Source organism: Sciurus vulgaris (assembly GCF_902686455.1).
Source record: "Sciurus vulgaris genome assembly, chromosome: 10".
NCBI lineage: Eukaryota > Metazoa > Chordata > Mammalia > Rodentia > Sciuridae > Sciurus > Sciurus vulgaris.
Window position 1 is genome coordinate 11,975,170 of NC_136470.1, and position 12,317 is coordinate 11,987,486.

At 46.7% G+C, this 12,317-nt stretch overlaps 1 protein-coding gene across 1 annotated transcript in view; it reads left to right on the forward strand.

Moving 5' to 3' along the window:
• URB1 (URB1 ribosome biogenesis homolog) overlaps positions 1 to 12,317 on the forward strand; it is a 67,059-nt gene that overhangs the window by 51,514 nt on the left and 3,228 nt on the right. The window contains exons 31-36 of the mRNA XM_079156416.1: positions 6,268 to 6,428; positions 6,991 to 7,102; positions 8,677 to 8,783; positions 9,315 to 9,458; positions 10,567 to 10,676; positions 11,523 to 11,720. Of these exons, the coding sequence (XP_079012542.1) occupies positions 6,268 to 6,428; positions 6,991 to 7,102; positions 8,677 to 8,783; positions 9,315 to 9,458; positions 10,567 to 10,676; positions 11,523 to 11,720 (832 nt within the window). The remainder of the gene's footprint in view (positions 1 to 6,267; positions 6,429 to 6,990; positions 7,103 to 8,676; positions 8,784 to 9,314; positions 9,459 to 10,566; positions 10,677 to 11,522; positions 11,721 to 12,317) is intronic.

Below are 12,317 nucleotides of genomic sequence, written 5' to 3' on the forward strand. Positions count from 1 at the left end.
GCAGTCTTTATGGATGAATGTGGGTGGTGGGGAGTAAAAACGTGTATATATGTATAATAGTCTCCCCTCACCTGGGGAGATATCTTCCAAGACCCCCAGTGGATGCCTGAAACTGCAGGTAGTTCCAAACCCTATATATTCTGTTATTTCCTGTGCACACAGAAAGTTTGTAATAGATCACCCACAGTAAGCAATTAACAAAAGCTTACCATAGATTTTAGCAACCTCAGCATAGTTTGTTTTCTTGCCTTAAGTTGAGAACTTCGCCACTTTATGACCTCTAACATGTCTGAATTGCCAGCATCACTCTTGCACTTTGGGGTTATTAAGTGAAATAAAGGTTATTTGAAAAAAGCACTGCGGTACAATGAGTCTGATAGTAGAAATGATTACCAGGTGACTTGCAGGAGGCAGTGAACCAAGGGATGATTCACTTCCTGGGCCTGACGTGCGTGTGATTTCATCGTGCTGCTCAGAGCAGCCTGCAATTTAAGACTTGTGAATTGCTTATTTCTGGAATTTTCCATTTAGTATTTCCAGACAATGGTTGAACACAGATAACTGAAACTGGATAACTTGGGAATGCTATATACCTGTTAGCAAAGATGAATTGAACTTCCCAAGTAAAGAAGACCAAGAGTTCCTCTTTGAAATGTGCATCCTTTTCTTCTGTCCATTTTCTAATGATATTATTTGTTGATTGAATTTTGAAGTTTACTTATGTATTTTAGATATAGTGTTAGTCCATGGAAAGACATGTGGTTCACATATCTAGCTGTCTGCTTATCTCTTCATCCTCTAAACAGGTTCTTTAACAGGGCAAAAGTTTCTACTAAACTAGATAGATTTACTCTTTTTAAGTCCAGGGTCTGTTTGAGTTCATATTTACATGAGGCATGAAGTTGAGGTCCAGGTTTGATTGTTTGCTGCTGATGTCCAGTTGTTCAGCCCCCATTTATTGAAAAGTCCTCCTTTCTCCATTTCCTGCGGGGCTGGAGTGGGAGCCCCACCACCCACCAGGCCTCCTGGGGACTGTCCTGGGAGGCAGGGTAGAAGTAGCTGTTACCAGCACCAGGCAAGGGGCCTTGTCAGAATCAGGCAGTGGTGGAAGTCCTCGCTCTCCACTGGGCTTCCGTGACACCCAGTAGGGGTGAGAGGCCTTCTGGGATATTGCCTCCGCAGGGAAACGGGCTCCTCCTCACAGCCTGGCAGTGCTGAATTCTGGCCAGCCTACTTTGCCTTGGTTGGCATGTTCAGGGGACCACAGTGAGGTGTTTGGCTAGAAGTTGAGTCCTCTGCTGTCTGAGTTTTCTGTCTCTGGGCTGCCCACTTTCTAGTCTTGGCTCCAGAGAGTAGGCTTTTGTGGTCAATGCCTGTTGGCACTTCTGGTCGCTGCTTTCTCAGTTCTACTCCTGGAATGGAGCAGGCCAACCCAGGGACTCTCAGCACCTGGTAGGTGTATTTGACTTCTGTGGTCCTTTCATGGCCTGCTTGGATGGGGCTCATAGCTGTGTCTATTGGGGTGGACTCTTCGTCTTTTTTCTGCTTTTTTAAACTTGAAATTTTCTTTTTATATACAAAAGCCTCCTACCTGTGAACAGACCTGCTAAACCTCTACCATTGTGCATTGTAACCCTTTTAACAGGATCAAAGAAGGCTGACTTTTCATTGAGATTTCCCTATCAGTGGCCCTTGGTGCTGGCACTGACTCCCCTTAAAGAACACAGTTCAGTTGCTAATACTAGATTTTATTTGCAAGAGAACAGGGACATTTTGTACAAATGTCAGAAAAGTAAAAGCAGATGGGTGTCCTAATCACCCTGGTAGCCACAGGCAGTAGGCTAACAGAGGCAGATCCACTCCTCTCTCCTTGCCTCGATGGTGCCAGCCATGTCTGTTCTTCATCAAACATGGAAGTAAATTTTCCATAGTCTAAAAATATGAGTTTGCTGGCCATTGTTACTGGAACAAATTAGAACAAATCGTTTGGTTTCTTCCTCAGTCTCACAATAGAACTCTTAAGAGAATATTTAACTCTTAGGAAAATATTTAACAGTAAAATCAGGTGGTTATTTTTCCCTAAGTCTTGAATACTTACTTCCTTTTTTACATGGTAGGGGGCAGATCCTGGGAGCCTGGGAGCCTTTTTTGAGGGAAATATAAAAGTCACCAATCTCCTTACCTTTAAATCTCCCAATATAGACTATTTGATTTGCTCTGGTATAATATGTTTTTTAAAAAACTGCAAAGCACATTAGTCCTCATCTTGAAAAGGATTTTTAGTAACTCAAAATACTGGTGGTATTAAAATTCAGATTGAAGTAGAGCATTTAAAAAAGCATTGAGGTGGAAAAGGAAATAGATACAACAAACACCAGTACCCTCCAAACCGTAGGTTTATTAGGTGTTGCTTTGGACTTCTTTTCCTCAGCAAAAAACAGGTGCCTGGTGGTTTAAACAGATTTTGTTGGCTTCTAATAAAAAAATCCAAACAAATAACAACAGCAACAAAAACCCACCAGTTCTTTGGGAGAGGAAAGTCCCCAGCACTAAAATGAGTTAAACTGACATATAGAAAAGTCCATGAATTATGTTGCACAGGCTGAGTTTTGGTGAAGCCACCAGCCAGATCAAATAGGAAAGCATAGTGGGTAGCTCCACAAGCCCCTTTTTGCCCATTTTTGGACTTTACATAAATGGCACCATTCACAGTGCATCCTGGGGCCAGCCTTCCTTATCACATGTTACATCCATGAATTCACCAAGCTGTGGGAGTAGGAGGTCCCAACAGTGTGTCTGCACTTCTACCTGACCCAGGGGCTGCTGAACTCCTGTGGTCCCAACACGGGCACATGGCTAGTCTCAGTCTTCAGAGAAACCACAACTCACAGCTCCATTTTCAACCCTTTGCTGCAAGTGGAAACCTATTTTCATAACTTTACTGCTTCTTTTCTTTAAGTCCCTGACCAAGAAATAGAGCCAGTCAAGGCTGTTAGCAATGGCAGTGACAAACACTTTCCACAACGAAGACTTGTCCTCAACAGAACAGTTCTGAAATCTTTAGCTCGTAAGCCACAAAGCAGCCAGCACAGGAAGGCTCACTTGTTCTGAGCCTCATCACCAGATGACCAGCAGACTGTTCTTGTACTGAGTTCTACCCCACTGTGCACATGGCAGGGAATTGTGTAAGAAGCTTGAGCAAGACTTCCTGATGCTCCTGAGCATGGGGGCACTGACCCAGGGGTCATTCCAAATTTAATCCTGGATAATAGTCCCAATTAAGCCATTCTCTGAAGGTCTGTTGGTCTGAAGGCCAAATTGCTATTCATGAGGTTCTTCAAACAGAGTGACATTTATAACTGTTTTTAAATAGCCTATTATATTTTCAGCATCCCAAGGACAGCCCTTTTCCATAAGTGTTTACAAAGCCAATGCTTCCATAGAATAGCAGAGACGACTTTGAAACATGAAATTGCTTTTTCCTTATGAACATGTGGAAAATTCATTTGTCTCAGAATGTCAGCAATTACTAAAAATATCCCAGCCAGCTCAGTACCAGCTCTTTTTAGTGAGTGTAACATTAAATGTTTAGACTACTCTCTCATCCACATATATTCTATGTACAGTATTTGTTATGTAGGTGTCTCTCAGACACAGCTCTTCTTTTCCAAAACAATTTTAATTTTATCCACTTTGATGCTTTTAAAGCTTTTGAACTTTCCTTCCGCATCAAAAATAATCACTTGTTAGAAATTAGAAAATTGAGTCCATAACCTATTGGAGCCCACAAGTCATATGATGGTTCTTTTTCCGTTCTTCCAGTTTTTATCTGTGTGTTTATGTTAAAAGTGGGCTTCTGGTAGGCAGTGTGCACCTGAGTTCTGTGTCTTTTCTAATCTGTCCATCTCTGCCTTTTATTTGGAATATATTCACCATTTATATTTAATGAGATTATGATCTGTTTTTATCTTTTTGTTGATATTTAGCTACATATTGTGGGTGGTGATTGCTTTAGGGTTCGTATTGCATGCCTCTAATTTGTTGCCATTTACCTGCAGTGCAGACGATCGCACCTTAGGCATAGTGTGAGATCCTTACAATGGTATGGACCCATTATTCCCTTTCTGGCTTTCGTGCTATTCTTACAACATGTTTTACTTCAAAATCTAAAACCTCACAATAGGTTATTATTTTTGCCTCATTATTTTTTAAAGAGATTTACTTGTTTATATTCACCATGTGGTCATCAGTTCTTTTACTAGTGCATATTAATTACACAGAATGAAGGGTTTCATTATGCCATATCCATACCTGCGTAGACCTGCTGCAGTCGTCTTCCTGCCCCCCTCCTCCCGCTGCCCTTCTCTTCTCTGATGGTCTCCCTTCCCGTAGGTGCCATTTTTTGTTCTCTGCAGCCCTTGGTATAGATCCACCTTTCTATCTGATATCATTCTAGTAGTCTAAGTACTTCAGTCAAGAATTCTTATAGTTCAAGTCTGCTAGTGATTGGTCTTTTAGCTTTTTTATATCTGAAAAAAACTTTGGGACGGTCTTCAAAGGGAATAGAATTCTAGTTTAATATGCTTTTTGTACAGTACTTGAAATATGTTGTTCCAGTGATTTCTGGGTCACACAGTCTTGCTAACAATCATCATCTGGCATTGTTCTTCCTTTTGTTCTGTCTGTTATGTATCTGCTTTTAAGATCTTTTTTCATCACTAGTCTCAAGCAATTTGATTATGATGTATTTGGATATGATTTTTTGTTCATTTCTCGTGCTTGGGGTTCCTTGAGCCTCTTGGCTCTGTGTGGGTTATGGTTGTTGTCAAATTTGGAATTAGGGCTGCTTACATCACCCCACAGCTCACAGGTGTTTTTAAAATGCTCTTCTGTCTGCGATTTAGTTTGGATAGTTCTATTACCATCTTCTTATTCACAAGCCTTTTTTTTCCCATAGTATCTAATTCAATGGACCCATCCAGTACATTTTCATCTCAAGCATTATAGTTTACATCCCTAGAAACTTGGTTTGTGTCTCTTTATTTAACATGCTCTATCTGTCCTGTAACTTTTTAAAAATGCCGTTGATAGTATATCTTCTGTTGGTAGTGTATTACAAAAGTACCCACTTAGAGCAGTCTTTTTGTTTGGCTTGCATATATTTCCTAACTAGGCCACTGGTTACTCACTGTAAAGAACATCATAACATCATTACGGATAATTATCATGGCCAGATTAATGTGTGTGTGTGTATGTGTGTGTGTGTCACTGGGGTTTGAACCTAGGGGCTCAAGCATGCTAGGCAAATGCCTTACCACTGAGCTACATTCCCAGCCCTATTAATTTTATTTATCTTGAGACAGGTTCTTGCTAAGTTGCCCAGGCTGGTCTTGAACTTGTAGTCCTCCTGCCTCAGCCTCCCAGGTCCCTGGGTTTGCTGGCAGGCGTCGCTGCTCCCAGCTCAGATGAATAATTTTTTAACAGAATGGGCCTATCTCTATTCCAAGTCCTTCTTGACATAATTTGTCTTAGGAAAAGGCCTGGGTTCTTATTAGAGAGGAATTGAAGTACTCTGAATTTCATTAGTGAAAATCAGTCTCTGCATTGTGGTAGAGCCCCCCATATCTGGTCTCCCTGAGTCTTGTCCTTGTCTGCAACAGTCGGGTGCATCTCCAGGCCCCACAGATGCCAGCCAGCAGGCTCTTTTGGCTATAGCTGTTGATCAAGCGCGGTGAGCCAATCTTCTGAGAGATTTTTGTTGTTTGAAGAATGAACAGGGTTGCAGGTTGGATGTAGCTTAGTCCTTCGTAAAATTGATGGACCAGATCTGACTGGCTTTACTGGCTGCATTTCTCAGCTTCCCCTTCCTTCTGTATTTTTCTAGGTGGTGCGTATAGGTAGTAACGAGGCTGTGTGCTGAACGGGCAGACCTGGGGGCTGGCTGCAGAACCCCAGTCATGGCCCCAGCTCTTGGCTGAGCATGCAACCCTGGGCTTCAGTGCTCTCTGTTCCTTTCTGGACATCATTGGAGTTTGTGGAAAGCAGTGAAATATTCCCAGTGAAGATCTTAGAAACCGAAGACATGGCAGTTATTGCTACAAAAGGGAAAATATTTTTCATCAGTTAGGGAGCCAGAGAGAGACTTTATTATGTCCTGTAGATGTAGCTGAGATTGGTAAGATGCAGAAAAGAAATTGACTTTTCTAGGTCGCACGGGAGTCATGAAACCCTGTCATGTGTTTAGTACAGTATTTTGTTTTCCCATAGAATTTGTGGTGGATTGTCGAAAATTTCTGGATTCAAACGCTCTGGGCCTAACTGTGGCGGCCCTGAGTAGCTATGACCCCCAGATGCGAGCTGCGGCCTACTCGGTCCTGGCGGCCTACTACTCACACCTGGAGGGTGCTCGGTTCCGGGAGCAGTCCCAGGTGAGCAGGCAGTGGGGACAAGCCTGTGGGGGAGGGCGGACGAGGAGGTCAGAGAGCTAGCCGGCTGTCCGCTGGGTCTGGTGGGCGTTCACTGAAGCTGGCGTGTTGCTGGGAGACCTGCTGAGGAACTAGTATTTTACCTCTGGGAGGTGATGCAGGAGGCTGCCTTCGAGACTCATCCCCTGGGGAGTAAGAGCAAGCTTTCCCCTTACAAAGGCTCTTCCTGTGGGTAGACAGACACTTGATTTTTGTTGAGCGTTCCTTTGGTCTGAACTCAGTGGTGAAGATTTCTGGCCCTCAGACTTCTGTGCCCTTTACTGGCCTTTCAGGGTGTAGCACCTGGCTTTTTTTTTTTTTTGCCATTGGGCATGGGCCTGCCTCCTGAAAGAAGGTGAGAAGTGAAGAGTATCCCCAAGATGGTGGCCAGCTGGTGTCCCGTGCTACATGCTGCAGCCTTCGTGTCCGTGGGGTGGGTGGACAGGCACACCTGCACAGTGGTGGTTTGGCTACAGAGTCACGGTTCTGAAAGTGCCTCTCTCCCCCCATTCACCCCGTTTTCCAGCTGCTTTACCTGTTGGATGTGGTCCGGAATGGTATTCGAGCCCCGAATGCGAGACTCACTTTTACCCTGGCTCTCTTCATTGCCAAGGCAGCTCTGCAGATTTTGAAACCAGGTACCCCTGATATAATGTGGTTGAGGAGAAATTGAAAATTTGAGACTGAGCAAGTTGGCATCTGGGATTTATCCCACAAGTGTAATCAGTCACATATGTGTGAGAAATGACATGTTCAAGGCCACTCAGAGTCTGTAATAGTGAGAGACTGGGAGCCGCCTTAACGCCCATCAGTAGTAGACAGTAAGTAAGTGATGGAGCTCTGTAGGAGAAGATCCAGAGAAAACTAAATAAAAAAGCAAGAAGCAGAACAGTGTGTGTGATGGGGCAGGAACATCAGCACATGTTTGCACATTGTATCAGACTCAGGCCTGTCACAGCGTCCCTGGGTGTGACCACATCGAGGACTGAGCTGGGCCAGGATGCCTTGGGCTGCTCCCTGCCTCGTGTCTTCACTCTGAAGCGGGGGTGCTAGTAGCACCACGGCCATGCCTGCAGGATCCTTGCGCAGGTGTTGTGTGTTACACACCCCAGAACCCTCACAGACTTCCTGGCACAGTGGCTCCCATCGGGTTGTCCTGCTGCCTGCATGCAGTGCAGCTGATTCACTCACGGACTCGTGGATCCCTGCTCGGGAGAAGGCAGAGTGGCTCTTGGGTCCCTAACTGGAAAGCATGGAGTCGCTGTGCAGGCGTCACTGGGTTGTGAGAACACAGCTCCAGCGTGTTACCCACAGGGAAGCAGGACACCTCCACTGAGGGGGTGTAAGTAGGAAACCTTAGTTCATCATATGTCCCTGTTTTGCCATTATTGAGAGGAAAACGATGGAATGTTGGTATGACCAGGAACTGCAGGCTCTTCCAGCAGAGCCGGTTGTACCTAGGTGAGGAAATTGCCCCCAGTCAGTGCCCTGGCCCTCACACCAGCTGAGGCCCCCAGGGTTAAATGACATTCCAAGAGCCACAGTTAGCTTGTAGTCAGGCTGCTGGTAGAAGTCAGATCTGATTTTCATCTCCTGTATGATTTTTATGACATGGTTTTTCCCTGCCTTACAAATTTGAGGAGGAAGGGAAATAATTTAAAATAATTTGTAGACTCTAAAGATAAGATCTTATTATGAGAAAATACAGCAGAGACCATGATATCCGTGGTCCTCACCTCCCGTCCAGTGTGTGGCACCAGGTGTAGCTGTCCCACATCAGCACTTGTGTTGTGGTGGGACACATGGGGACAGCAGGTGCCAGGCTGACTCAGGCTGTAGCGGGAGGAAGGTCTCACCCCTGCTGTGTTCTTGAGCCGAGGCTCCCAGGAGTTGCCTGAGCCTCCCTTCCTGGTACAGGTCTTCTCCTTGGGAAGCGGAGGGGAGTGGGCTGATGGGTGGTGTCCGCCCTGGGCTGCTGTCTGTGTGGCACGTCCAGCAGTGGCTTCTGAACCACAGGAGAAAGCCCATGTACAGTTGCACATCAGGTGTCCAGCTGTAGTCTCATTTTCAAGAACTGGTATTCTGGACAAGGGTGGGAAAGCTCCCTGGGGACAGGACCTCATGGCTGATACCCAGAGCACCTGCCTCCCACACTGCCAGCCTCAGGTGTCCTGTTGACGCCTGCAGTCAGTGACTGTCTGCCTGTTCTCAGAGGAACACATGTACTGGAAGATCAGCAAGTTCCTGCTGTCACACGAGTACTTGAACATGGACAAAGTGCCAGGCTTCTACCAGTTCTTCTTCAGCTCCGACTTTGAGGTAATGCTGCCAAAGCCCCCAGAGATTCCTCAGCTGGATCACTCAGTCACTGTTATCTCTCTGATGTTTTCCCTGTTAATACCATGTACACTCAGCTGACATGATTGCACAAGCAGCGTCAAGCAAGGTCACAAAAAGGAGCAGTCACGCGGGCTTCCACATAGACAGGGCTCCTGTCCTGTGCACTGATCTTCACATTGCTTCTCAAACCCTGAACACTGCCAGTCTGACTCTTGATCCCATTCTCATGGGATTCCTTGGTGAATGCCTGTGTGGAATTAAGTCTCCTTACATAGATCCCCTGCCTGACCTGGAACAGCTTGGTGTTTCAACTGAACTGGTCCTTTATTCCCGACCTGAAGAAGTGGAATCGAGGAAGAGACTGAGGGTTTTAATAATGTAAACGGAAACAGAGGCCAGGGCTGCTGCGTCAATCTCTGCCACCACTTGAAAGTAGTGGTGTTTGAAGGGTTGTCGGATAAAAGGGCTTGAATTTAGTTAACGATGCTTTCTTATTTGCCTGGGTTGCAGCAAAAAGCCGAACAGGAATGGGTGTTTGGGATTCTGCGACAGGGGATTCGTGACAAAAACTGCTATGAGCTTTGTGCCCGGCGAGGGGTCTTCCACATTATCCTGTCCTTCTTCAGCAGCCCGCTATGTGACGAAGTGGCACAGGTGAGTTGATGCTGTAGCATTATATGAGACTGAAACGTCTGCTCTATTTTGTGCTTTTATTTGGAAGCCAAGTCCTTGTGAATTCTATCCCCAGCCTGGACCTGACCGCCCCAGCCTGGCTTTGAAGTGAGGAAAACGTGGTTCCATGGACGCCTGTCCTGCTGCCTGCGTGCAGTGCAGGCTGATTCACTCACGGACAGTGTTGTGACACCACGTATCATTTGTCCCCAGATGACATGCTTTTCATTGCCTCCCTCTCATAGTGCCCTTGGCTGGTAGGAATGCCTCTTACTTTGCTTTCACAAGGAAGGGACCAATCAGTAATCATGAGCCTGCGGAGCTGGCCAAGAACTTAGGAACACACAAGTGACAGAGGCGCCCTGGAGCCACCAGGATTTCACTTAGTGCCCAGAAGCATCAAAACTTGGAAGGAAAGGAGAGTTGGGAGTCTCAACTGCCTGCCTCCCTTAGCTAATTAAGAATCTGACCTTAGACTTCTGTAAGTGTTTTTTAAGAAGTAGAAAAAGGCTTTCATTTTTCAATTAATTCCTAGTTGGCTTTTGTTTCTGATATTTTGTTAAATGTGGGGAATAGGAGTGAGTCAGGACTAAGAAGCACGTTGGGATAAGCAGGATTGAGTACAGTGGCTTTTTATTTTTTGGCATATGAGAATTCTGAGGCCCAGTGCCAATCAGGGGCAGTCCCATCTTACCGGCCCCCCTTCCAGATGATGGAACAGAAGGGACTGGTGGGCTGCCAGTGGCCCAGAGCTGGGCTGGGAGGGGCTGCCTTCTCTACCCACGGGCTGCTGCATGTCTGGGCCGTGTGCTTTCTTTGATCCACCTTTGCTTGAGGGGTGGTTCCTTATGATGGGTTTATGGAAGCGGGTCTCTCCCCAGCCTGTCAGGTGCTGGAAGCCTGTCTCTGGCTGTCACTGTGAGGAAGGGTGCTTTCCTTCACAGCCACACTCCAACAGACTGAGCAAAGCAGCCTTCATCTGGGGCAGCCCCCTGTAATGGGAGCATACCACTGCATTTTTAAAATCATGCCTTTGATAAATAAGTTTGGTTTTCCCACCAAGGAGTCTCATTTTGCTTTGGATATTCAGAATTGGATCCTGGAGATTTTACAGAATGCTGCCCAAGTTGCCAGGTCTGCCTATGAAATCATTCGGGACTGTAGCCTTTTAACGTGGATTTTACACATCCTCGAGAGCAAGTAAGTGCTGCCTGCCTGAGAGGCGCTCAGGTCAGAGGAAGCTGGGATGGGGACGCAGTGTCCGCTGCCAGCTTTGTGCAGCTGGAGTGTCTGCTAGGTGCCAGGCTCTCTGACATAGTGTATCTGAGCCCAGCATGCCTGGCAGTCCCCTGGTAACACCCGAATGACTTTCCTCCCCACCCTGGAGCTCCTCCTTTCAGGACAGGTTATTGGAAGTCCCGGGTGACAGCAATTTAGTGCTCCATCGCCAGGGCAGGTCCAGGTGCTCAGTGATGAGATTGTCACAGGCTGCGCTTGGCTGGCAGACTTTGTCTCTCAAAGAACTCACCACTGGCAGAAGCCCAGGGGTCTCAAGGCCCTTCGTGTATTTTTTAAAAAGTATTTCCTAAAATCCCATAGAAGAAAGAAATTTTCTAAATCTTATGTCTTTGAACATCGATTGTAAGATGACTTCATATTTATAAGAGGCGTACTTAGCCAGTCATGCCTGGTTCCTGGCTCACACCATGATGCTTCAGAAATCAGGTGGTCGTCATAAATGGGGCAGCACGAGCAGCAGCTCCAGAACTTCTGGAGGGGCGTAGGCAGCCCTGCGGTTAGAGAGGAGTGCGGGTGCCCTGGCTAGTGTTGGAGCTGCATTTGTACCTGGACCACGCTGTTTTCATTTAGAGGATGCACTTCTTGAGAAGATGAGCAGATATGTTTAATGGGGGGCTGCGGTGCCACCAGGCATTACTGCCACCAGCGCCATATCCTGTCCTACAGTCCTGCCCTCCAACCCTCACGGACTGACTCACTGAGAGGAGAGGATGTGGCAGGGCCGGACCACTGCCATGTTTGTTTCAGGTTTCTGGAGACTCAGCTGCTCTCTAATGTGATCTCCTTGCTGCATACACTGTGGGTGACCAACCTGGGGGACAAAGAAATGGAGGGGAACAGCCAGCCACCCTGCCAGCCTGGCTCCCAGGAACCCCGCAAGCTGCTCGCCCTGCACCTGGTCACTGAGTTCCTTTATGTCCTTGTTGCACTTCTGAAGCACCTGAGGTGAGTCACCCCACCAGGTGACCCCTACCATGCCAGTTTGAGGTTGCAATGGCCACTGCCACTTACTACTCTTTCCTGTTACCGAGGACACTGCAACACCACAGGTGGGCTCTGCTGGGTCCTGGCGTGAATCGGGCCAGGTGCTGGTAACCAGGTGTTGGTGGTGCCAGGACATCTGTTTTAGCACTTTCCTTCTCTCTGCTAACAAACTAGAAGATTGGTAGCAAACATGAGGCTCAGAATGAAGCATTGCTTGATAAGGAGCAGGACATTGTGTTTCATGTTTCAAATTCAGTGACATCTCTGCTAGACGACCATGCTTCTTATTTTGGGGTCATCGGGAGCTGTTGCTGAGGACTAATTGCTCTTTGAAATAACAGTTTTACTTTCAATATTGTGTGGAATAGGTGATACTTAGTTTTAAATTTCTCGGAGTTCAGAGAGATGTGTCTCCTCCCAGTGCCCCACGGGTCAGGTCTTGGCCGTGGGAGAGAAGCCATCCTGGGGCCTTCCCAGGCCTTCCTCCCTTGAGTCTGATGTCCTGAGATGGAGAGGAGTCAGCACCGTCCTGGAGTGGAGTCCTGGGCATCTCCTGGC